The 25,163-nt window shown below is 46.7% G+C and overlaps 2 protein-coding genes across 6 annotated transcripts in view; one reads left to right on the top strand and one right to left on the bottom strand.

The window, feature by feature from the left end:
• Positions 1-5,120, top strand: part of Rap1a (RAP1A, member of RAS oncogene family) — a 103,721-nt gene extending 98,601 nt beyond the window's left edge. For all 5 annotated transcript variants that reach the window (XM_047542433.1, XM_047542404.1, XM_047542415.1 and 2 more), the window contains one exon: positions 1,156-5,120. The gene's annotated coding sequence lies outside the window, so the exon portion shown is untranslated. The remainder of the gene's footprint in view (positions 1-1,155) is intronic.
• Positions 5,121-8,341: 3,221 nt separating this feature from the next.
• Positions 8,342-24,951, bottom strand: Inka2 (inka box actin regulator 2). Its single transcript, XM_047519880.1, has 2 exons — positions 24,725-24,951; positions 8,342-13,590 (listed from the first exon to the last, which is right to left on the bottom strand). The coding sequence occupies exons 1-2, from the start codon at positions 24,758-24,760 to the stop codon at positions 12,748-12,750; spliced, it is 879 nt and encodes a 292-aa protein (XP_047375836.1). The 5' UTR covers positions 24,761-24,951; the 3' UTR covers positions 8,342-12,747.
• Positions 24,952-25,163: the final 212 nt, after the last annotated feature.

Here is a 25,163-nt window from a genome sequence, read left to right as displayed (position 1 = left end):
TAATCACCTAAGATATCTGTGGATGTCTGGTAAGTCCAAGTAAGTGGCTTAGCAGTTAGAATACTTTGCAGTGTGTTTTTTTGTGTTCATTATGTATGTTGTTCCTATACTTTTAAAAGTATTGACGCTGGGGGTGGTATGCACCCAGGAGTCCTCAGGAGGCTGAGGCAGAGGATTGCTTGAAACCAAGAGTTAAAGGTTATCCTGAGCAGTATAGCAGGACCCTGTCTCAAAAGTACTCAGACACTGGATAGATTTAAATAACAATTTTGAACGTTTTTAATACAGAGTATATGAACCTTGAGGGCCACTTACCTAGTCTATAGCCTCTAGACAAAATCATAATAAAGCATGTTAATTTCTTTTTTATATGTCCCATTTTTTAAACCCTCAGAGAAATTAGTCATCAGGAGTTCTTTCTTTAACCTAAGTTTTTTTCTGCCGAGCAATAATACTTGCTGATTCTTCTACTCTTGAGTTTGGGCTTTTTCTGTGTCATATCTTGCCCTAGCCTTTATTAGAAGTGGTCATCCTAATGTATATAAGCATAAAATGATAGAATAAATTCCCCATGGAAAGTTTATGCAGGCAGGTGTCATTTCCTTAGTGGAAAAGGAACTTTTAAAAATAAGATGAAGGGCTGGGATTGTGGTCCAGTGGTAGAGGTAGAGCACTTGCCTAGCATGTGTAAGGCATTGGGTTTGATCCTCTGCATAAAAATCAATAAATGAATGAATGAATGAATGAATGAATAAGGTGTGTCGATCTACAACTAAAAAAAAAAATTTTAAATAAGATGAAGATAGGATAGAAATGAAATGTCACTATTTTCCTGTTTACAAATAGGACTATGGAATATAATGTGATACACCAAGTATAATGAAACCAAGGATAGGCTAAAATTGATCAAGTATAGACAACCTTCGATCTCTAGTAATAATCAGCAGGATCATTGTTTTTGTGTGTGTGCGCATGCAGAGGATCAAAGGTGTAGTGTTTTATGCATCACTAGGCATGTATTCTACCGCTGAACTACACCCTCAAGTTAAGATCATGGTTTTCTAGGTTGTTGAATATCTACTTGATTACTACCATATTCTGATCCCTAGAGATAACCATATATTTGTGTATGTGTGTATCTATTCAATGTTCTAGATTACAGGAATGAAGAACTGTTGCCTACTTGGAAAGTGCCAGCATTCCAGACTTCAAAAAAATAAATCTGAAGAGGCTTCTCCTGTTTTATATATTATGTGAAGAATTTAGATCTTATGTTGGTTTGCACAAGTTCCCTGGAGAGAAAAAAAATTGCTCTGTGTATATCTCTTGGAAAATAAGACAATAGCATTTCTCCTTTGCAATAGCAGTTATAACAGATGTGAAAATAAATATACTTGACTCTAATATGATTATACAAAAGAGCATGGATGCATTTCAAATGTTAGATATTGCTACTATAATCAATGATTTCATATTGACCTTTTTATCATGATTCCTCCCTGTTAAGCACTAAAAAGTTGAACCATTATACTTTATATCTGTAATGATATAATCAATTATGAAAATTCCCCTCAAACTCATTGCAGCAGATAACTTTTTTGAGTCATTGACTTCATTTTATATTTAAAAAATTATGAGATATCATCTGTCATTATATTCTAATTAAAATTGTGCATAATGCTTTGGAAAAATGGGTCTTTTATAGGAAAAACTGGGATAACTGATTTCTATAGCTTTCAAAGCTAAAATATATAATATACTAAACCAACTCTAATATGGCTTCTTGTGTTTTACTGTCAGATTAAATTACAGCTTTTATGGATGATTAAATTTTAGTACATTTTCATTTGGTTCGTGTGTTTTTGTTACTGTTTATAGATTTAAGGCCTTTATTTTATAATGACCACATTGTTTTAAATGCGACAGTAGCTCCTTTCTGCCTGGTATCTGCAGAATTCTTGGCTTTAAACTATACTAACTGGTAATTTCTGTAGGAACAGACCTCCTACTTCCTGTTCCAGATAATATTTATTCCTACTATACAGTAAAATACATCAGACTACATAGAATAGTTTTGTATATTCTCTCTCGATCTTAAACATTGTATCTTACTGAATAAAATATCCCACTGTGTATTATTTTTATATGTAAAGAGATACGTTTAATACTGTATCAGGGTTTAACTTTTACTATTTCAAATCTTCCACAGCTTGTAATTTTATTAAGGAAATCCTTTTGCCATTGTTAATTTGTTGGGTGTGGGTCCACCAATGAAGTGTTATGTAAAAGCTTTCAAACTTGCTTTATAATAAATTGAAGATTTTGAGAGAAGTAAGTGAAAGTTAAAACACATAGAAAGAATGTGTTAATTACTTTTGCTTTGACTATATATGAAGTAGTATAGTAGTAGTAATATGAAAAGGATTGCTAAGTTAAAATTTTAGCTGGCTATATAGTGGTGCTTTTCTTTTCCTTCCCAGTTATTTCCATTTTTAGAAAAGATAGGGCTTAAGTAGGGCATGGACCCAGGGTGATGTTAATTATGTGTTCTCCATAAAGAAAGGTAGAGCCAACAGCTTCTTAGCCAGTTAAGTACTGGAGAAGGAAAGAAACAAGCTTAGGAAGCCTGTGCCTTGTCCCTGAATATCAAGGAGGAGATCAGTCCTAGAAAGTCTAAATCATTGCTCAGGGATCTAGATACTGTCTCATTGCAACTAGGTGTGAAAAAATGTTCATACCTTGCTGTGATTTTCCAGGAGTGTGGTCAGCCCATTAGTTACTGAATTGACATTTAAAAGTCAGCTTTCAAATGTAAGTTCTTTCCAGCCTGAGAAAATGTTAAAAATATTGTTTTTAAAAATTGGAAATTGTATTTTTTTGAGTTTCTAATAAACTTAGTTACCTAATGACACTTCCCTTCTGCTGATCCAGTTATGCATATGTCCGTGATTGAGGGACAAAAAATATATAATACATCTTTAAAATAAGTGAAACATTAGGGCCAGTTTGTTCAGGTCAGTGAGGTTTGTTCATTTGTTTTTGTTTTTGTTTTTGAAATGCGGTTTTACTATATTGTCCAGACTGTCTTCAAATTCTTGGACTCAAGCAATTCAACCTGCCAAGAAACTGGGACTACAGATGTGCATCATATTCCCAGCTTAGAGACATACTCTTATTTTAAGGTCCTCTTTAGTTCTACTTTAAAGTACCTCTCAAACATTTTCATGTACAAACCAGAGAACTTTCTAAATACTATCTTGTTACATAGGTTGTATAGTTATTTGTTACATTAAATACAAATCATTAAATAAGTCTTAAGTTTCAGTCGGCTTGACAAATAGCATAAATTCACTGTCCTCTTATTTAGAATGTAGTGGAGAAAGATGATTGTTACTGGATTCTTTGTCACATCTTATACAGTCCACTTGGGTTAAAGGTGGAATTACCATGAAAAGGTGCCTTTTTGGCACACTGGTGTGTGTGCAGAGCAAGACCAGCTGAAATCAGAGCTGTGCAGTGGTTATCAAGAAAATTCGAGCAAGCTGGAAAGGTATCCTATTAGTACATGAGAAAGGTATGTTTCTGTATTGTCCCTATGTGAACTCCTTAGTCTTGGTTCCAGTGGAAAGATATATTTTTATAACTGAAAAATCAAGAGTCTAGAGTATTACACGAATCTCCTGTGATAAATATCCAGGAACTGAAAGAATCCATATTAGTGTTTGAGGCTATTTAAGGTATAATAGCTTTGGTTATATGAGTGACATATAATTTAAAGATGGTTTGATGCCACATTTAATAGTTTGCTGTTTTCAACTAAAAACAAAACTTTAATGGCTTGTTAGTGCTCCCAATCTAGGGTTAGAAATTAAGTGAATATATAATCTAACTATAATCTTTCCCTCCACCAGGGGGAGCCTCAGTATCAGTTAACACTGCTACAGGCATTGCAAGTATTCAAGCCATCTCTTCTGTGTACACTGCATTCCTCACAGTCATCTAGGCTCCCTCAAGAGTTTACAATCTAGTTGGGCAGGAAAGATACACAAAGCAAATTCATCAAAGATATGGATAACAGTAACTTACTGAACTGTGGCCACTTGAGTCCTCTCAAGAATGGAGAAATGTAGATGTTGATGTGTTACCTGCTTCTCCCACAACTCTGAACTCCTATCTGTTTGGCACATTGATCTGCCACCACCAATGGCTATCTTTCACTCCTCAGTGAAGCAATCCAATTCTTTTAAAGTTAATATACTTGGAAACTTAATATTTAGGGAAAATATCCTTATTTTATTACCAAATTTATTAAAACAGGTAACTTGGTATACAGTTATTCTCTGCATATGAATAATAAGGAAGCATTCTGCCTAGCCAATTTAAAATATTTTGCCTCTTTCTCCTCATAGGGGTGTGGTGTGTATGTGTGTGTGTGTGTGTGTGAATTCATATGCCTGAGTTTTAGGAACTAAGGGACAGAAAGAGAATTAAGGAATACCATACCACGGTATTTTCCTTTCTAAGCAATCTTAGTAAGCTGTTAGAAGTCATAAAATATGCTCTTATAAATTGTATGTCTGTTAAAACCAAAGTGCAAAGAAATTGTCAGGTAATGTGAAGGAGAAAAATAATTTGTAAAATAACCTTTTCTTTAGGTCTTATACTTATTTAAGTGCTAAATATGTGTTAAAATAGCCCCACTTGAATTAGCTCCAAACTTAAAAAGGCAGAATGGTTTAGGTGCTTTTTCAGGATATGGAAAGAGCCAATCTTGTAGGGAGGGAAATGATTGTGAGCCTTGAGGTAGACTAACCACCTAGCTATTATTAGCATGTGTAGTCTTCAGAAATGTAAATATTGAAGCCAGGCTTGGTGGCACATGCTTGTAATCCCAGTTACTAGAGGGGCTGAGGCAGGAGGATCACCAAGTTGAAGACCAGCCTCAGCACCTAGTAAGACCCTACCTCAAAAAAAAAAAAGAGCTGGGGTTGTGGCTTAATGGTAGAATACTTGCCCTACATGTGTGAGACCCTGGATCCATCCCCAGTACTAGAAGAAAAAAAAAAAGTAAAAATTGAAAGTTACTCCTGAAAATGTAGGACAGATACTATGTTGATCATGGATTTTCCTTACTTCAGTTTTATCTTGGGCTAGTTGAATATGTAGTCCATTTATTGCCCTGTCTTGCTTAAATATTCTTGTTGAGAACAGCAGGAGGCTTTGAACTGGGTACCTAGTTCTGTTTTCTAGGAAGGGAACATGGATTTTACTTTGCAGAAATAAACAGCTTTAAAAGGGAATTGATGGGGTGTGTATTCTTTGGGCTTGTTAAGAAGTGGCCTCCTGTGGTTCGGGGCCCAAGTTGTGATGTACCTTTCCCACTAATTGCTTCTCTTAAGAAGCAAAAGATTGGAAAATCTTTAATAAACCTTTCCATTTTAAACAGTGCTATGACTCTTTTGAACTCAACTGTTGTTTTCAAAGTTTTTTTTTTTTTTTTTAAGCTTAACCATTTCCAAATGCTAAATGTCATAGAGCCCACAAAGCAAAACAGGGCATGACCTTTATGGGCCTATCAGCAAACATTTATTGTGCCTCTGCTGTATACCATGTGCCAGTCTCTATGCTTGGGATACAATGGCAGACAAGGAAAAAACCCTTGTAGATTTTTAATGTTTAAAAAATTGTGAAAGACCTGTGTGTGTGTGTATGTGTGTGTGTGCGCGTGCATGCGCATGCTGTGCTTCAGCTCAGTGGAAGGGCTCTTTTCCTTAATCCACCCTTGTTGGTAGGTGCCAACTTTCCCCCTGGGATCCCATCATCAGGCCATCCCTTGTAGGTGAAAGGAAGGGCACAAGTCATACTTTTTATGTAGCCCCCTGTCATTATAGCCCTAGATGTCACTGAAGTCATTCTCCAGTTTGATAGGTTGGGAATTTGAAGGAGCCACAAGGATTAAGGGAATGCAAAGTTTATAGTCTTTCTATTTTAAAAAGTAGGAGTTGGAATAGTGGGACCAGCCTAGCCCCTGCCTGTCTTCCATGGGCAGGGGATACATTTAATGGGAAAGTTTAAAGATGATATGGATCCTTTCACTCCCACCAGGGTCCTTATGCCCATGCCAGAAGCTTTGAGGTCCTTTGGGCCTTTGGAAACACCAATGCAAAGCTAACCCCAATTTTCTGGTACCTAAATGATTCATCTGAACAGAAGCTTGGAATCTCAGCCCAGGAATCCAACACCTCATTCAGTCAGTCTGGCCCAGAACTCTTTGGTAATAAGCAAGCTCCCTGGCCAGTGGTGGATGCAGAAGTTGAGAGTTACGTGGAGGTGGTCTGGGATGACACTAGCTTTGACTCCTCTACTTAGGGAACTGAGTCTATTCAGGGGATTTGGTTGCTGTACTTACCCATTTAGAAGAAACTCTGTTGCTTAAAAAAACAAAGAAAAAAAAATCTGCCTAATGTCCTCCTCTTTCCCACCATTTCTGCACAAATGGCTGTATGTATACTGCCTTGCTGGCAGCTCAGCTCCTGGTGGGGAGACAATGCCTGGAGTATGGCCAGTAATGGGACTGGAGGTGTGGAAGGCACCAACACCCAACTCTCAACTTCCTTCCCCATTGCCCTGCCCCTCCCTCAGCAGTCACAATGAAGGGAGGAGAATCTAGTAGACTCAATGTCCCTGGTAGGGTGGGGTCTCCAGCCTAGCAAGTCAGAAAAAGTCTCAGGGTAGGGCAAGTCTGGGACTAGGTATTAGCAGAAAGAACAAGGAGACAAATCAGGTCAGGAAGACCAGTGGAAAGGGATCAGCCAAGAAAGGGAGAAAACTTGAAGACAGGTAACCTCTGGGATGGCAGTTGGGATCCACTCAGGACTGAGCAGGCATAGGAGAGAAGTGGCTGTGATCATCTGAGGGACCTAAGCTCAGGCAGCCCAGTAACAGCACAGCAATGGGGACAGATAGGGAGATAAGTGGGGAGGCGGGGACTAAGGCTCCCCAGATAGCCTGCATTAAAATAGAATTGACCTGAGAAACCAAATCAGCAGGCCAAGGAACAAGGGAAATGCACAACAGCTTGAAGTGGGAGGCTGGGGACTGAAGCCTACAGCACTACAGAGGTCACTATGTTCAGGCCTCCCTCTCCTGGGTAATGGGCTGTGGAATAGAAGGGAAAGAGCCTTGGGAGGCATAAGGAGGCCTTGCCTGCTGGCCTTCCTAAAGCAGAAGCCAGAAGTGGGCTCAGCCTGGGTCTTGCTCTAAGGAGTAGAGGTCACCTTGGGAGCCCTGTGCTTGTTAAAGATGCAGAAATGAGGAATGAGCAGTTGCTCCCAGTCTAGAGGGGAGAAGCAGCATTCACAGAAGTGACTTACAAAGTAAATACTGTGGTTTGGGCAGAGGCACAGATGAGGCCTGTGGGGAGCGCTTCCCCGATGGCCTTCAAACTATGTGGTAAAAGATAAATAAAAGCCAGTCTGAGGTCGTGGGGGAACTGAATTCCTCGGGAAACAGAGTATGCAAAGATATAGTGATATGAAAAAACCAAACTTGGAGCACTCAAAGTAACCCTTCTCAGAGCAGGCTATGAGGAGTGTCCAGAAACAAAGCTGAGTAAGTAGGTTGGGGTCTCACTGAGCAGGGCTGGGCCTCTGACACCTGGCAGACAGGAAGAGAGGATGAAGTCAGTCAGATCCTGCACTCTCCTCTGCATCCTTTTGGACCCTGAGCAGCATTTCCTGGCAGCTGCAGGCTACAACCTCCTGTCAGGGAAGGTGAGGAAGGGGTCCAGAGGAAGGCAGAGGATGAGGACAGCTTCCCTGCCAACCACCCACAAGGCAGCCTCAGACTGGGTGTCTCAGCCACCCTCCCTGTCCAGTGAGGGGGCTTCACTATCAAAGGGAGAGGGCTCCAAGGAGGGTAGGGTGGATAGCCCAGAACAGGAAGCAGGCAGGTTGGGAATCAAAGAGTAGAGGTGCAGAGCACATGGGAGGTGGTGTTTGGTGTTGATTTCCACATCTCTGGACAGGGGCCAGGGTCTTGAGAGACATTGCCAGAGGGGTGTAGTAAAGCTAGATGGCTTCTGTGGAATGGAAGCCAGGGACAGGGCAGCTGGACCCTGAACCTCATTCAGTCAGTGATCCTGTCACCTGTACTCAGGCCTGACCAAGATGCAGGGAAAGGAAAGCATAAAGTGATTGTCATGGTCCCCTCATCGGATTATTGTTGCCCAAACTGTTCAGGGGCACACTGGTCCTCACTGGCACCAGGAACACAGGTGCTTTGGGGAGCATTGGGAGAGTTTAGGGAAGAAAGGAGCACTCCAGTAGGTGACAAGAATATAAGTTTATTATATAAGTATTATAGGGACATTGGGAAGGCAGACTGCATAGTGAGACCTGTCAAACACATATGTTCCTGAAGTTGTGGGTGTGTATCAGGGGCTTGGAGGTGGTAACAGGAAGGACACATGTTAGGACTTATTGAAGGGAGAGTCTCTGGGGAGTGGCAGGAAGTAAGTCCTGCCGGAATCAGAGGGATCTGGGAGAGATGTTTCCTCAAACTTTAAGGGTTGGACAGAGGCGGAGAGTAAGGCAAGGAACATCCTCTCAGTAGTCCCAAGGGGATGACTGCAGTTTGAGTTCTTGGCCTTAGGCCTTTCCAACCCATCACCCCTTGCTTGCATCAGAGCCTCATGCCTCTCCTAAGGGGCAGGCTTCACAGAGGAAGGAATAGGATTTAGGAGGACAGTCATAGCACCTGAGACCTGGGGAGCAGAGAGCAGACTGGAGGCTGGATTCTTCTCGAAACCATTAGGATTTGACTCACGTACTCTCCCCCGCCAAGAATTGAGGTCCCAGGGTTGACAATGAGGGAGAGCAGGGTACAGGGGTGGTGGCAGTGTCCCTAGAGTAAATTGATCCTCAGGCAGTGGTGTCCTCAAACACCTTCTCCTGGACTTGACCCAAACAGCACCCTCCTCTACCTGCAACACCCTGTATATCATCCCTCCACAGAACAGTATGTATGTGCCACTGGCAAGTAATAGCCCATCTGGGTCATATTTCTACCATATACAAAAACATGTTTGCACCTGTGACCTTCTCCAATCCTTGCCACAATCCTGTGAGGTAGTGAGAGTCAGTATACAATTTTTTTTAACAAGATACCAAGGCTCAGAGAAAACACTTTATTTTGTTTTAGTCTGGGTCACATGCTCAGTGCTGCCCTAGGGAATAGGTAGTGCAGTATTGGTGGAGTCAGTGTTCCAGGCAGTGAGTGTGACCCCCGCCCCAAGGTGAACTGTGTCCTCTAAACCTTGCCGCAGCGGTGCATTATCCGTGTTTCACAGATGAGGAAAACAAGGTTCAGAGAAGTCAAGTGACATGCTCAAGTGCACAGTGACAGAAATGGGTCTCTTTGACTCCAAATCCAGTGTTCATACCATTGTGCTGGTACAAGTACTTTAACTGCCTGGGTGGGAAGGTCACCCAAGGCAGATTAACAGCTGCTTTGGGGAAGCTGGAGACTGGGTGTCTTGGGCCCTGCAGGAAGTGTTGGTGTGACTTGGAAAAGACAAGCCTCTGGGGAGTAGGTGGGAATACATGGGGCATAACTGAACCAGGTTTTCATTAGTTTGGGTTCAGACATCACCCTGAGGGGTGAGGTTCAGAGGAAGTGCCTGAGGAGAGAGAGAGGTCCTGGATCTGAAAGATTGGAAGGAGCAGGTCCCACCAGTCCCAGCATGGACCCTTTAGTTCCACTATGGTTAGAAAACATCTCTAGTTCTGGCCATCCAGCCACAAATAAGCAGGTGGAGACCTGAGCAGATGCCTGGGCCAGTGGGGCCCCTGTACCTACCAGGGAAATGGGCCAGGTGTGGGGTGGAGCTGCATGCCAGGGCGGGTATTAAATGAGCTTCCAGTTCATTTGCATGTCCTAATTAACCATAAAATGAGCCCCAGAGGCAGAATTAAGCTGTCAGTTTCTCTCTGCTTACTTTCACTATCTCCTCCCCAAACACCCTGTTCCTGGCTCTCTTACGCTGTCCTGCATTGCTTAGGCCCTAGGATAATTCCCATTCATTTGTTCACTCAGCCTCAGCAAAGTAGTTTCCATCATTGTCGAAGCAGGACCCCAGAAGGAGACAGAAAAGTAAAAATTATAGGAGGGTAAGTGAATCATCATAATCTTTGATTAGCAAAGCATGAAAGTGGATGGGATGTTACATCAAGACCCAGGCAGAATTCCTCCACCACACAGTTGGCATGCCATTTATTATATATGGGGTAGGACAGGTTTTGTTCTTGATTTACCTCTGGAACAGTTTTGGGGGTAAGATAAAAGGCCCAAGATTGGAAGTGAATGGGAAATGTTAGAACCCCAGCTCTGCTATGTGATCTTGAACAAGTTGTTTAACTTCTCTGAGCCTACACATGTAAAATAAGAGTAACAGCACTCACTTCCAGTGTGTAGTGAAAAGGAAATAGCACAAAGGCAAAGGTGCCTGGCACCTGTGAATTATGTTGGCAGCAGATATCACTTCCTAGTTGTTTTGTTCTGACCCATGTTAAATGAGTCTTCGGTTCCTTGAATCTGTTCTGGTTAGTTGATGGTTAAGTCTGTTTCTCCCTTTTCCACTGGATTCCCTGGAGGTCAGCACTGGGTCCTTCTCGTGGTGCTGTTCTAGGTTCCTAGCACCAGTGCTGGCACTGGGTGGAATTCATCGGGTTTTGTTCAGTTGATCTGAACTGCTATGACCAGCCCAGGAAAACAGACGAGTCACAGATGAATAGCCAGAGGTGACTTGGTTTCCTATGGAATCAGACCAGACTCAGCTCGTGTCATCCTGAATAATTTGCTGGGTGGCCCTCCTCTCAGAAAGCAGCAAATCAGTGTGTGGACTCTTCACGTGCACTGTCCCCCCACACACATCAGGACACACACATCAACCGTCACCACCAAAGGCAGCCACAGCCAACCTGCCTTCACAGGACTGTCAAGAGTTCACTGGGGAGAGACACAGGACAGGGGCTCTCTCCTCCAGAAAGAGGGAACTCTTGGCAAATTGCAGGTGAAGTAGAGTAGAAAGAATAGGGGTTTGGGAGCCAAATAACCCTCTGGTTCAAATTCTGGTTCTTTTCGTTTGCTAGCAGCCAGACCTGGGCAGTTTGCATGACCTCACTAAGAGCCTCCATTGCTGTACCTGGAAAATTCTTTCTAGGGTCACTCAAAGCTTGAAAGAGATGTGCACACTTCCCTGAAATAGCGGTACTCATAACAAGTGCCTCTGTGTCCCTCCTATAGCCCACCCTACCAAAACTAACCATCTGTCATTGAGGTGGGACTTGAGGGTGACCTTAACCACAGTTGCTGCGCACCCCCCCCCCTTCCATCTCCACCCCCTGGGGGTCCAGGCTGCAGTCAGTGGTGCCTTTCTTGTTATTTTTCTTCTCCACTTTGCTCTTAATGCTCTGAAGGCGGGAATGCATCTTGCCTCTAATTGCAGCTGTCACACCCCATCAGACTGAGCAGTGGTCCGCTGGGAGGGGGAGAGAGGGGAGCAAGGACTCTTCCTCCTGGGCAGCTTGGCCCAGACAGGGACCCGCGTTGTCCTCTCACGGCCACTGGACGTTCCTGCCAGAGTGGGAGGATCAAGGCGGGCCCTAGATCTGTGCCATCGCCATGGGCCCCTTACCCCAGCAACTTTCAGAAAGCCCGGGCACAGCAGATCTGGAACTCTCGGGTTTAACAAATCTCAGGGTGAGCAGGGTAACCCAGGCCCGTGCCTAGTTTGGAAACGGAGGAGCCCCGAGTTGGGGCTAGGAATATTTCTTCTGGGCTCACCCTCACCTCACTGGTCAATTTACTTGTTTTGCCCCGAGAGTTAAACCAAGAGGCTGGATGTTGGGGTGGGCAACAGACAGCTGTTAAGGGCCAGTGTGTAAATCCAGATCACAGCATCCACCTTCCAGTTGGCCTGGCTGCTCACCTCCCAGTGGTGTGTTCTGGGACAGGTAACCAATGTAGGTTGCCATCTCATCTGGAAAACAGTAATGCCTGCCTTGCCCACAGACTAGAGAGCTTGATGTGAAAGGGCTTTCCACACTGCACAGTGGCATACATCACCTCATTGCTTCCCTGTGCTTTTGGGAAAACACACCTTATACATGGACTTCCTCATTCAGCCTATATACAGGATCCAGGTATGGGCTGAAATCCATGGCAAGAAGAAAGCTAGGGGTGGGGATTTGTCTTCCTCTTCTCTAACCCCCAATCCTTCTGCCTATGGCAATGCCAAGCCAGGGAAGCAGACAGATATAAGGTTGAGGGCACCAAAGACAGGTCTTTATTAGGGGTCTCTGTGGCACCTGTGGCCCCAGTGCCCTTTTCCATACAGAATGTTCAACTGAGGTCTTTGAGTGCAGCAGAGTAATGTCAGAGGGATTTTCTGGTCTCCTCCCCTGATCCTCCCCTACTGTCATCTCCAGCCCCTGAAGTGACCACACACACACACACACACACACACACACACACACACACACACACACATATTCTCTCCAGGAACTCACCTCCTCCACCAGGAAGCCCTGTGACAGCCTCTCCCAGCTGCATTCTGGTCAGCTCTGCCTGAGATCCTTTCTGGGGGAAAGGAACTTGGATTTGGGCTTCAGAAGGCCATACCACCTGCCTGCCCTGCTCCCTAGGGGCCCAGCCTTTTAGATTCAGCCAACTTTCGGTCTCTAGTGTTCAGACCCAAACAGCTGTGTTAATATCAAAACCCGAGGGGGAGGGATCCATGGCCTTGGGGCTGCTTGTTGGGGAAGTTTCTCCTTGTCTGGGATCCCCTGGACTTGGGAAAAAGAAACGTCCAGAGCCCTTGGAATGGCTCCGCTTCTTGACCTTCTGAGAGCGTCCTGCTCTTGACTCAGAGACCATGGGTGTCACCCAGCCTGGCTTCTCCTTCAGCAGTCGATCACGGTCGGGCCTCACACTACGCAAAAACTTCCTAAAAATGTTTGCTGTTAGGGCAAACTTGTGGCCCAGGTCCCGGGGTCGGCCTTTCTCTCCTTTGTGCTCTCCTTCCCTCTCAGTCTCACCCTTCTCCCCACCCTTCTCCAGTTCTGGCAGATCTAGCCAGTTGCCCACCAGGTCTGCAAACACATTGTCCCCTAACACCAGAGGCTGCCGATTTCTGCCCCTTGACATCAATGTAGAGGTCCAGTCATCTGGTTCCACTCGCTCTGGCCCCTGCTGGGCACAGCTTTGGTGCTTCAGCAGCTGTGTCCTGGGCAGGGGAGGAAGATCCCTACCACAGAGACTCCTATGGTATGGAAATTTGGTGCTGCTGCCTGGAGAAGGTTGGCTGGATGGGGAGCAGGCTCCAGGTCTGGCAGGACCTCTGCCACCCGCCCAGTGAAGGTGCTTGGACTGTGTCTGGGGGCTTTCTTGGCAGCCTGGGACAGGACCCCCTCCAGAGATCTCCAGCTGTTCCAATGCTGTCTGCACCTGTAGGAGTTTCAGTTCTTGCAGAGCACCCATCATGTAGTTCATCTGATCCTGTAAGCCATCACCCACCTCCTTCATGGACATCTGCAGAGGAGAAAGCACAGGGCCAGTGAGCACAGGAGAAGCAGGGAGGGTTGTCCCTCAAGACCCTGAACCATGGGCTGGGGAGATAGCTCAGTTGGTAGAGTGCTTGCCTCGCAAGCATAAGGCCCTGGGTTCAATCCCCAGCACCCTGAACCAGCCACCCCCAAACACACAAACAAGGGTCATTCCAGCCTGCCACTAACCCCACCTCTACAGCCTTGTACAGTGCTAAGCTGTGCTGAAAGAGGAAGAATTTTAACAGTACCAAAGCTAGATAAGGGAACTGACGTAGATGGCAGTGAAATAACTAAGGAATACTACTCCACTTATGATGGCGTCATAACCAGGTAACCCCTGATAAAAACTGCATTAATACACCTAACCTACCAAACATCACAGCTTAGCCTGGCCTATCTTAAACATGTTTAGAACAATTACATTAGCCTACAGTTGGGAAAAGCCATCTAACACAAAGCCTATTTTATAATAAAGTATTGAATATCATGTAATGTGCTAAACACTTAAAGTGACAAAGAATATGGTTTTATGGGCACTCTTTCACACCATGTTTAAGTCCAAAAATTGTTAAACCAGGGGCCATTTGTATGTGTGTGCTTATGCACATGAATATATACATAATATGTTAATGTATTTAATCTCTTCAACTACCCTGTGAGGTAACGACTATTATTTTTCCTCTTTGACAGATGAGGAAACGGAGGCACATAAGTAACTTGCCCCAAGATAGCAAGAGGTGGAGCTTGAGATCACTTCAAGGGTGCACCAAGTTGTGGTAGCCATCCTTATCCTTTTTTGTGTCTGTGTCCTCTTCTTCCTTGGTGTTGATGGTCATATCAATCTGTGAGCATTCACGGTGTAATTGGAATTGTGCTACATACTCTATACCCATCACCTCATTTAATCTTACTTATATCAATCCTGTGAGGTTGCTATTATTATTCTTGCTTTAGTGAAGAATAAACTGTAGTACACCCAGCTCACAGAGCTGGGACTCAAACCCAGGACTGTCTCACTCCAAATGCTGTAGTCCTGATTACCAAACAGTCCTGCAGAAGGCTGGACAGTGGAGCTGGGCTTTAAGGCTGCTTTGTCCTCTACAGGGCTATGGAGAGGGGTTGAAAGGAACATTAAAGAGAAAGAGTAGGTTTCTTGTAATTGCGCTTCCCATCCAACTGATCAGGAGAGAGTTTAAGAGACCAGGAGACTCCTGTTTGCTGGGAACCCTTGCCCAGCTCTTCCTAACCTCTCTCTCCCTCCCAAACACCTGTCCTATCTCAGCTGCCCTCAGACTTGGCTCCAGTTCTCTTCCTGCCTTCTCAGCCCAATAGGCTCTGCTGCCCTGGCCAAGCCAGAATGGGGATCCTGAGTCAGTTCTCCCAGCCATTTTGCGGGTTCTTCGGCCCGAGGCCCAGTTACCATCTGGATGGACTGAGAGGTTGCCTTGGGTAAGGGCTGCATTTGAAGGATGGGGAGGAGAGGCTCCAGCTGATAACATTCACAAGGTTCCCAACCCCAGGGCCCAAGCTGTCTGGGTCCTGCCAGCTCCCTCCCCATATCTGATCAAGTTACAAACATCAGGCCTCCAGTACGTGGACCATCTGTTTCTGAAGCCCCCCAGAGACCCAGGGATCATCTTACCTTCCAGTCTTGTCTTAATGCTCAGAGCTAAGCCCAGGGGGTGGGGGTGGGGATTGGAAGGGCAGGCATAGAGGCTCTGCAAGGCTGGGCTGGGCTGGCAGCTGACCCTCGAGGCTTCTGGGTGGAATCTGCTCCTGCCACCCTTGGCACTGCTGGGGAGAGAGGATCCCCCACTAAGGGACAATGGAGGACTGACTTCCCGAAGGGCAAGGAGGCTTTCACTGGGGTGTGGGGATTGCCCACACTTTGTGCACCTTCCAAAAATAGGGCTACAAATGGTGGTTTGAGGACCCAGGCCCCCAGGGATTTGCTTGGGCAAGTATATGCCATTGGATGGCAGCAACCAAATTCACAGAGCCCATGGTGTGGCTGTGCTTCTATCGATGGGCCTTGCCCTGACCTCTTTTGCTTCTACCTTCCTTTCAGAGGCACTCAGCTGCATCTGGGAAGAACCAGAGTAGAGCAAGAGGAGATGCTAAGCCCCAAACTAAGCATGGTTCTTTCCTGGTAAACTGCTTCTCCCTCTGACTTTCCTACCCCTCCCCATCCTCTAATCCATGTTCCTCTCACCCCTGCCTAGAACCACAGTCATTTTTAGCTTCTGCATTCAACCATCCGCTCCTATCCAACTTAATCATGCACTATTTGAAGTCCTCATTCCCTGGATGATTTGCAGCTTCCCTCTATCCCCTAGGAATCTGCAGAAGCCTCAGAGAAGTTCTCCCAGCCACCAGAGGTATCAGTGCCTGGCCAGGTCTTTCTGACACACACCTCCCATCACTGACCTGGCTCTCCATGGCCCAAAGACTTAAATCCAATTTGGTCCTGCTATCAAGACCCACAACAGGATTTGCAAACCCAGGCAAATCCCTATCCCTTAAGCATACCCACCAAGTTCCTGTTAGTGCCTCTCTGTGACTTTAAGATGCTTTTATCTGCTACTTGAAGCACTTAATTCCACGTCCTCCATGAGTTTAAATGCTCAGTTGCTCATGAAATATTTATTGAGCAACTACTGCTTGAGGGCAGACTAAGATCTATATATTGTTATGTCACCCTGGAAACTTGATGGCACCTTGCACTTGCTACATACTCATAAACCATATATTAAGTACCACTGATTCCCCCAGATCATCCCTCCAGACTGCTTGCATCCTTCAGACAGTCAACTGCTACTAAGGAAGAGAGAGCCGTTGCCCAAGGTTTCATTTCACCAAGCAGCAAGGAGTCTGAGCTGGCAGGCTTCCTTCCAGAAGGCGAAACATAGTCCAGGTCAGAGGCAGTGGGAGGAATGAAATGACCCCATTCAGTCTCTTCCAGTGTGGAAAAATCCATAAGAAATAATGCTGACATTTTGTGCAGTTTTCCAGCGAGAACGAATGTGTGGGTATGCATGAATTCAGGGCTGCCCATAAAACAGAGGCCCCGTTTAGTAAACAAGGGCTGAAATTGTGCCTGTATGGAAAATAATATTCTGTATTACTTAATAACTTAGGTTCTGGATACCAAAGGAACAGGGTTCAAATTCTAGCTCTGCCACATAGTACTTGTACCACTTGGGCAGCTTATTAAAATTCTGTTTTCAGTTTCTCCATCTTTAAAATGGGAATAAGTTCCTGCCTTGTGCAGCTATTATGCAGATTAAATGAGGTCATGTGTATCTCTGCATGACACAAATCATTAGATGAACAGTGGCTGTTAAGACCTGTGGGGATGGGGCTGTGGCTCAGTGGCAGAGTGCTTACCTAGCACGTGTGAGGCACTGGGTTCCATCCTAAGCACCACATGAAAATAAATAAATAAAAAATAAAGGGGAAAAAAGACTTCCTGTGTACTTGTGGAACAGTTCTTCCTTGGTGAAAACGCATGGTAATGGCAGGATTCCATTCATCATATCTGGTCTCATCAAGAGGAAACAAATCTCTTGCCCTGTGACTTCCCCTCCCAGCCCTACCCCATGCAGGGGAAAGGAAGGGAAGGAAGGGGAAGCCTGGGTGTCCTCTTGCCCAGTCTCACACTGACCTCAGCGAGCCCAGCCACAGGCAGGGTGCAACACTGCAGGGTGAGAAGGCAGCTGTGAGAAGGATGAGAATAGAAGAAGGAAGTGAGTTGTGGGAAACAGGGAGGTCCAGGGCAGTGCGAGCAGGAGCATCCGCTGGGTCTTGACCATGAGGGGAGCCAAAAAGCATAGCTTTTCCCACCAACCCCAAGGGAATGATGTCACCCATGGAGAAAGAGCCAGAGGCCAAGCTGCTTCACCCAGAGCGTGGGACCTTCTTGGATCCCAGGGTTTCTCTTGCCTCAGGATGGAAGAGGGAGAAAAGGCAGCAATGTGGTGTGGGGAGCAAAGGCAGACCCCAGAATGAATAACTCTAAATCCCAATCTCTAGACTGGAGGCTGCTGAGTTCCTCTCTGGTCTCCTAGTCTCAGTGCCTTCTAGTCTTCCTCAGGACAGGGACCACGTCATACCTAAGTGCTCTCAGGGATCAGCTAGAGAAGTCTGATTGGTCCTGATTAGTTTGAATGAAAATTAATCTAACATCCCCTTCTGTTAGTCTCATCCCTTGTCTTACATATGCACGTGCACACAAACACACACACAAACGCAGAGAGAGAGAGAGAGAGAGCTATCCACCATCAGATGCAAACCCCTTAATAAGCAAATCCCAGTGAAGGTCATGGGAATCCCTTCTGAGGAATTCCCTAAGGGCCTTACCCCTATCCTTGCCTCTGCAGCGGTCCTCACCATTTCCCATCCCAACACCTTCAGGGACTCAGTTTCATCCTAAACATTTGCTGCACATCAAACTTTAGTCCCTCTGGTGGTGGTTTATACCAGCCCCTGGCAGGCTCTGGGTTAGAGCAGCACAGCTGCTGCCCCTCTGGGTTTGGTGAGAGCCCCCGCAGCAGCAGCAGTCTGGAGACCTGTCCCTGAGTCCTAGCGGACCACCTTCCTTGGGCAAATTCACCAAGCTTTTGTGCTACAGTCCTGAATCTGTGATAGCCCCTCCCAAATGTGTAGCACAGACCCTTTTTCTCTATATTGCCTGATCCCCCTTTGGTCTGGGAGGCTGGCTGGAGGCAGTGGAGGTTGCTACCCGCCCCCATGGATTAGGAAACGAGGGAGTCTCTTAGATCATCTCGCTCAGTGTTGCCCCAATATTCTTCGTCAGGCCTTCTTCATTATTTTCACCGTATCTGCACATGATAAAGACTCCTAGTTAATTTTTAAAGTCTGTTTATGCAAATAAATGTATTTATAAAGGAAATTTATGAAATATGTGACTTGCCATTGACAGATACTAGCTAGGAATGTGTATGCAGTCTTGATCACCACCAGGGGAAACACTGTTCTTTGACTGGGCCCCCAAGTTCAGCCCCTTCCTCTGGGCCAATGAGCTTTCATGCCATCATAATCCCTGTCCAGCAGGCCTCATGGAGTAGGTGTGAGAAGAAACCAGGACAGTCAGCAGGAAGTGCAAAGGGTAATTGCCACCAGAGGAGGAAGAGAAGCATGAAACCATCCACTGAGGTACTCCAAGAACCAATTCACTTCCTTCCCACTGAAGGCTCCTCTTCCTTGGGTCACCCAAAGAGGGAAGAGGAACTGCCTGCCTGGAGTTAAAGGGGAAGATGCCATTTTGGAAAGTCAGATCCCACCATCCTGAGCCCAGAGTGGGTAGCCTAGGGTCAGCTGTCCATGGACAGCACCCTCCCCCTTGGCACTTGCTGGGCCCTTTGTGGTGTGGGAGGAGTGGAGATGGAAGAAGAGATGCCAGCATCCTCGGCTCCCTTCCCAAGCCCTGCCCTGGGCCTCTGACTGATCCTGCAGCTGTGCCCTCCATCCATCCATCTCACGCCCTCTCCCAGCTCCGCCGGAATCCTTTGACACAGGCTCAGCTTTGCCCATGAACCTGGCAGTATGCCCTGCCTCACTTCCCCACCCCCATTACTCACAAGATCCCCATGCAGTTCCTTTCAGCCCCTGGGGAAGCTAGGAGGAGGCTCAGGGCCGGAAATGGGAAAAGCCCAGCTTTTGCCAAGTGGCCCATTCTCCAGCTCAGTGAATAGGGACCTTCTTGGCTCTTGGCTGGGACTCTCAACAGGAAGGTAACATGGAAACAGTGCCAAGAGCTGCAGGAGGGAGGAGGGTAAAGAAAGGAGGAAGTGAGGGATGTGAAATGATGAGCCCTCTTTCCCAACTGAACCATCTCCTGGGAGTCACATGCTCAGGCGAGAGGCTGACAGATGGAGAGAAGGGCCCATGTTGCCTCCTCGAGGGCTCGCCTCTCAGTCTCAGCAAGGTTTCTGACCAGCTTTAACTCCTCTCGCCTGCAGCCTGTCAAATTCTGTAGGCAACCAGGGTACCTCAAGATGTTATCTTCTTTTCCTCCTTCCTATTTCAGGTCTTCATACTCTCTTGCCTGGGTTTTTTGTTTGTTTGTTTCGGGGGGGCGGGGTTGGTACCAGGTATTGAACCCAGAGATGCTTAACTACTTAGCCACATTCCCTGTCCTTTTTTATATTTTATTAGAGACAAGGCCTCACTAAGTTCCTGAGGCTGGCTTTGGAATCATGATCCTCCTGCCTCAGCCTCCCAAGTCACTGGGATTACAGGTGTGCGCCACTACATCTGCTTGCCTGGACTCTTATAGTAACTTCCTCATTCATCATCCTGCCTCATTTTCTGCCCTTCCCACACTCCACTAAATACTACCTCTAGGTCCCAGAGCACATCTCTGATTATGCACAAAGAAAAAGTCAAACTCTATAGCATAATAGTCAAGTTTCTTTCAATACTGTTGTCCACTGTTTCTTTGCTCATACCCTATGTTCCAGCCAAACTTACATATCCACACTGCTTCTGCCTCTGTGCCTTTTGTCTGTGTTTCACCACCTGCCTGGAATGCTGTATTTCTCCTGTGCATGTCTCTATCTATCCCTCAAGGTGTAGCTCACCTGCTGCCTCTTCCATGACAGGAAACTCTCCCTGATCTCTCAGTTGGAGGTCACTTCTCCTTTCTAAGAGCATTGTGACCCTTATGTAGCATGAACCCTCTATTTCTGTACTAGAGGTGTGCATATATGTGCTGTGCTGGCTAGGAATATAAGCTCTGCAGTCAGCCTGGCCAGGTATGAATCCAACTGCACCACTTGTCAGCTCTGTGACCTTGGACAAGACACTTAACCTCCACACGTCTTTATTTTACTCCATAAGTTCAAATAATTTGGGACAGTTTATTTTGAATAAAGAGCTGGTCAAATGCGCAGTAACAAAAAAAAATAGAAATAATGAAAGCACAGCTTCTTAATGTTGCTTTAGCAATTAAATAACAATATGTGATGTGCCTGGTGTATCCATGTTAACATCAACATATGTTATTATCTTTTCAATTAAATTGTAGGTTCCCTGAAGACAGGATCTGTTTATATTTGTACCCATAATGTTGGAGTTGATTAATGCCTTAAATGTATATGAACTCAATAAACATGTTCTGTGAATGATTCTTACTCAAACCAGTCTAATTAATCCAACATCAAGAGTTTACCAAATGCCTGCAGCACATTATGCTCTGTGCTATATGCTGAGAGTATGCAGTTGAGGAGGTACTTTGCTTATACTGTTATTTAATCTTCAGAGTAGCTGTACAAAGTAGGTATTTTTAAAAGCACATTTTCAAGATAAGAAAACTAAAGTTCAGAGAGGTTAAGTAATATACCATGGTCACACAGAGCCAGAATTTGAGTTCAAGTTGATCTGACCCCAAATCCTGTGCTTCATGTTATTCCAACTTACTCCAGTCTAACTGGTCCAAGAGCCCTCCTACCCCATATTTAAAGATCAAGCACACTGCAAAATGAGATCCTTTGCAAAAGTTGAGGGAAATTTGCTCTTTTGTTCCAAGAGCCGAAAGCTGTTCCTACTGTAACTCCTCTCTTCCCTTCTTTTCTCCTCTTATTGCCTGTAGGTCCTGGTGCTTAGCCATACACCAGAAACTTCTGAACTTGTAGCCACTAGACTAGAGAATCACCTTCTAGGAACACCAGGGTGCCCTAGGAGGATCCTTCCCACCTGAAAGAAGTCCCTCTGCTGCTTCCCCATGTCTCAGTCAGGATGGACATTCCAGAAGATGGCCTCCTGCAACCTCCCTGTCCTCTGGGGAGGCTTTCCCAGCTTGGCTGTACTTCATGAGCCCTGATCAGCCTTTATGCATTCTATTTGTTCCACACTGATCTGAACTCACAAGGAATGCCCTGTGAGCAGCTTACATTTGCTTCCTCCGTGTGTCTGCGTCTCCCCCATTTGTTGGAAGCCCACGGGGAGCTATGTGTAAGGAACAGCTGGTCCCAAGGCCTTGTGCTCAGGCAGGGCCCCTCTTTGGCAGCTGAAAGGGGGACGAGATGTGCTCCCTGCTGAGTCTCTGCAGCCCCAATTCCCTCGTCTTAATGAAGAAGTGTGTCAGCTGCCACTACTTCTCCAGCCACATTTCATCCCTGAAACTTGACCCCCCCCACCACCAAGCAGGAAGGAAGGGTCAGTTCTCTAGGCATCAACTTAATTGAGTCAGGATCCCTGAATTCTCAGTCCCCCACCTCCATTGCTCACTTGTTACAATGCAAATTTTCTGCTTCAGGGAATTGGAAATTTGTGCTACTGAAAATCTAGATCTTTTTATCTAGATTTTCTGGGCCAAAGATAGGGCCAAGATGTAGGAGGGGAGCACAGAACCTACCAGAAAAAGATAATTTCATGCCCGGTTAATGTTTCTTTTTGCAGCAGGTTTATCCCACAGTGTTTCCAGGACCTTTGATCTTGCAGGGAATTTAGTGAAATAAATGAATGTGGAAATTAACCAGTTTTACTACAAGAGGACATTCCTCATCAAAAACCAATTGGGGAGAACCAGGCAATACAGAGTCCTCCTGGGTGGCATGGGAGAGCCTCCCTTGGGTGAACCATCTGCAGAGCAAAAGCTCCCAGTTCATGATGTAAGCCAACTTATGCCTTTCCCACCCGCTTGCAGCCAATTTCTCCCTAACCCAGTCACAGTCAAGCTGCATGGAATGCAGTCCCTACAGTCCTTAGAAGAAGGCAGTCAAAGGGCTGACCTTGGACTAACTCAGCTCTACTTCCCCCTTTGTTCCCATTGGAGATACTGAGGTACTGAGATTTGACCCCTGCTACTTAAGCTGAGATGTCAGGGAGTGAGACTCAAGTAGCTGTGCCTTGTCACTCTGCTCTGTCTCCTTTGCAAGCAGGCTGGCATCAGGGAGGGGTGGAGCACCATGGGGGGTGGGGTGCAGAGCTCTCCCATCTGAGTGTCATTCTGGGCCTCAGGCCAGGCATTTGGCTTCCTTTCCAAGAGAGTCAAAGGCTGGAGCTGCTCAGACAAAGGGCCAAATAAAAGCCGATGGGGAGCGGGGTGACTTCAGCCTCTCCCCTTCCTTCTCCCAGGCACTGGGGGCTCAAGGCCTTGGCAGGGGAGGGTACAAATCAAGATCTGGAGTTTGGCTCAGTTCAGAGTCCTATTTGCCTTTTTTTTTTTTTTTTTTTTTTTTAATTCTCCTGGCATCCACAGACTGTCTTCCTCCCCTCACCACCTCCCACCTAGGGTGCTGGAAAATATGCAAATCAGTAGGATTTTAAAATTCGAGCCCATGCCAGGAACACCCACAAACCCTCCATTAAGGCAGATCCTGGTGTGGGTGGTATGGTCCCTGATTCCAAGCACAAAGGGGATTCTATTAGATTCTTTTCTCAGTATGGGCCTTGGACCTCAGACATTATCTGTGATGATCTTGACCTTTCTTTCTGGTTCTGGACATATGAATGGGGAAAATGAAAATTGTATATGTGTGGGCGGAGGCCACCCTCCTAAACTGGCAGCAATGCATGTGAAAACTAGTGAGGGAACTAGTACAGGTTCACAAGAACAGAATGGATACTCTGCTCTCATCGAGAAGTATTTTTCTGGGCCAGTAATTTTCACATCTGAGTGTCACCACAGAAAGAACTTGAAGGACTAAAAAACTGATCATCAATCTAAGAAGGCAGACAAAGAGTGTCAGGGCAACTTGGTCAGGAAATATCAATGAGAACACCTGCTCCTTCAAGTTCCATTCCCCTGACCCCTCCCCACCACCACCGAAGCTGTTCCTAATAGACTGCCAAGTTCCTTCCCAAGCAGGAAGACTGTAGCCCTTTGCAGGCAGAAGTGGGAAGGTTGTCCTGAAATCTGGAGAGCTATAAGCTGACACTTTCTGGATACAGGTCTGGCGTTGTGCACCTGGGTGCCCCTGGGTCTGAACAGTAAGAAGAGGAGGGGAGCAAAGTGAGACAAAAGAGTCAACACCAAGAGAGACAAACTAAAAAAGACACACAGTCAGAGACCTAAGCAGACACAACAGGGAATCTGCTAGAAGAAGGGAAAGGCAGGGCAGACTGGGTGCAAATGCCTGAATTCCGGTGTTTGAAGGAATAATAAAGATAGAAGGTATGTGTGGCGGCGGGGGTGGGAGTAGGTAGTAGGTGAAGTCACTGAGAAACCAACCTGGACTCCCTAACATAGCTTTAGCAATCACCGCCCCTAGTTCGGTGATTCACCCCCGCCCCTCTAGACGAAGCTACTTCTCCCAGTCCCAGTACCCCGGGCCTCCGCACGCTCCCTACACACTCCCCAAGCCCAGACCTGACATCTGGCTGGGCTTGGGCAACTCCTGCTCGCGATCTGCCAGGCGGCGCCCCTCCTCCCGCGCAGGCCCTCCCCCGTCATTACAGCTGCCAGCCCCCTCCCTGCTGGCAGACAAGCCCAGGCAGACAGCCGGCCAAGCCTGCCCCCGCAGCCGCGCCAGCTCTGCCCAGCCAGGCAGAGCTGGAGGCCCGGGGCGGTGCCAGCTCCCCTAGTGCAAGCGGTCCTAGGTGACCTACCCGGGGTGGGGATCTCGCTTGTGCACCCTGTCCGCCCCGCCTGCCGGAGCGCTCCAGGCACAGCGCAGCCCTAGCACCCAGGCGCTGCCGTCCAGCTGCCGGGGCCCGTCGCTCCCGCGCCTTGGGTGTCTGCGGCGCCTAAGCCGCACTCACTCCGTCTGCATTTCTAACTAAAGTATCCACTTTTATCCGTGTGTGTGTGTGTGTGTGTGTGTGTGTGTGTGTGAGAGAGAGAGAGCGAGCGAGCGAGAGAGAGAGAGAGAGAGAGAGAGAGAGAGAGAGAGAGAGAGAGAGAGAGAGATTTCAACCTGATCGGTTGCTCTCTGTCACTTCTTGTCTAATAGCAAATCTTTCCCCGAAGTTTTCTTGTGGCCTTTTCCTCTAAGGACAGGCCCTACTTTCTTCCTACCTGTCCGCGTCCCCTCATCTCCTGTCTTGCCTTGATTGCCCTGTGCAAGTCCTGGATCCCCGGACAGCCGGCAGGGGCCAGGTACTCGTCGGAGCGGAGAAGCCCTCCCAGCCCCCGGCGCCAACTACGCTCTTACCAGCTCCTGTTTGAGGCGACGCAAATAGCAGTCCATTTCCCCGCTCTTCTTCCTTAATCGCCCATTTGCTGGCAAGACTCCACGAGACAGTTCCCAGGTGGGAACACCGACCCCACCGAAAACTGCTCGCTCGGCGTTTCTTCGCCGGTGAGCTCCGCACCTCTTGCTGTGCTGAGCAGATCTCTCCTCCAAGGCTGGAACTTACAGCAGCCTACCCCACCGCTCGCCGCGCGTGGCGAGTGCAAGGGAAGGAGGGAAAAGTGCGGTAGCCAATGAGAACTCAGGGGGAATGTCTTTGGCCAATGAGGAGAACGGACCGGTAGGGGGTGGGGGGAAGCGCGGGCCAGGCTGCAACGCGTGAGCTGAACCCCCAGTGTTTGCTGGGGTCAGTGAGTACAGGTGGGTGTCACCTGGTCCTGGCCATCGTGGCAGGAGACAT

Source organism: Sciurus carolinensis, chromosome 1 (assembly GCF_902686445.1).
Source record: "Sciurus carolinensis chromosome 1, mSciCar1.2, whole genome shotgun sequence".
Classification (NCBI taxonomy): domain Eukaryota; kingdom Metazoa; phylum Chordata; class Mammalia; order Rodentia; family Sciuridae; genus Sciurus; species Sciurus carolinensis.
This window is presented reverse-complemented; position numbering and strand designations above follow the sequence as displayed.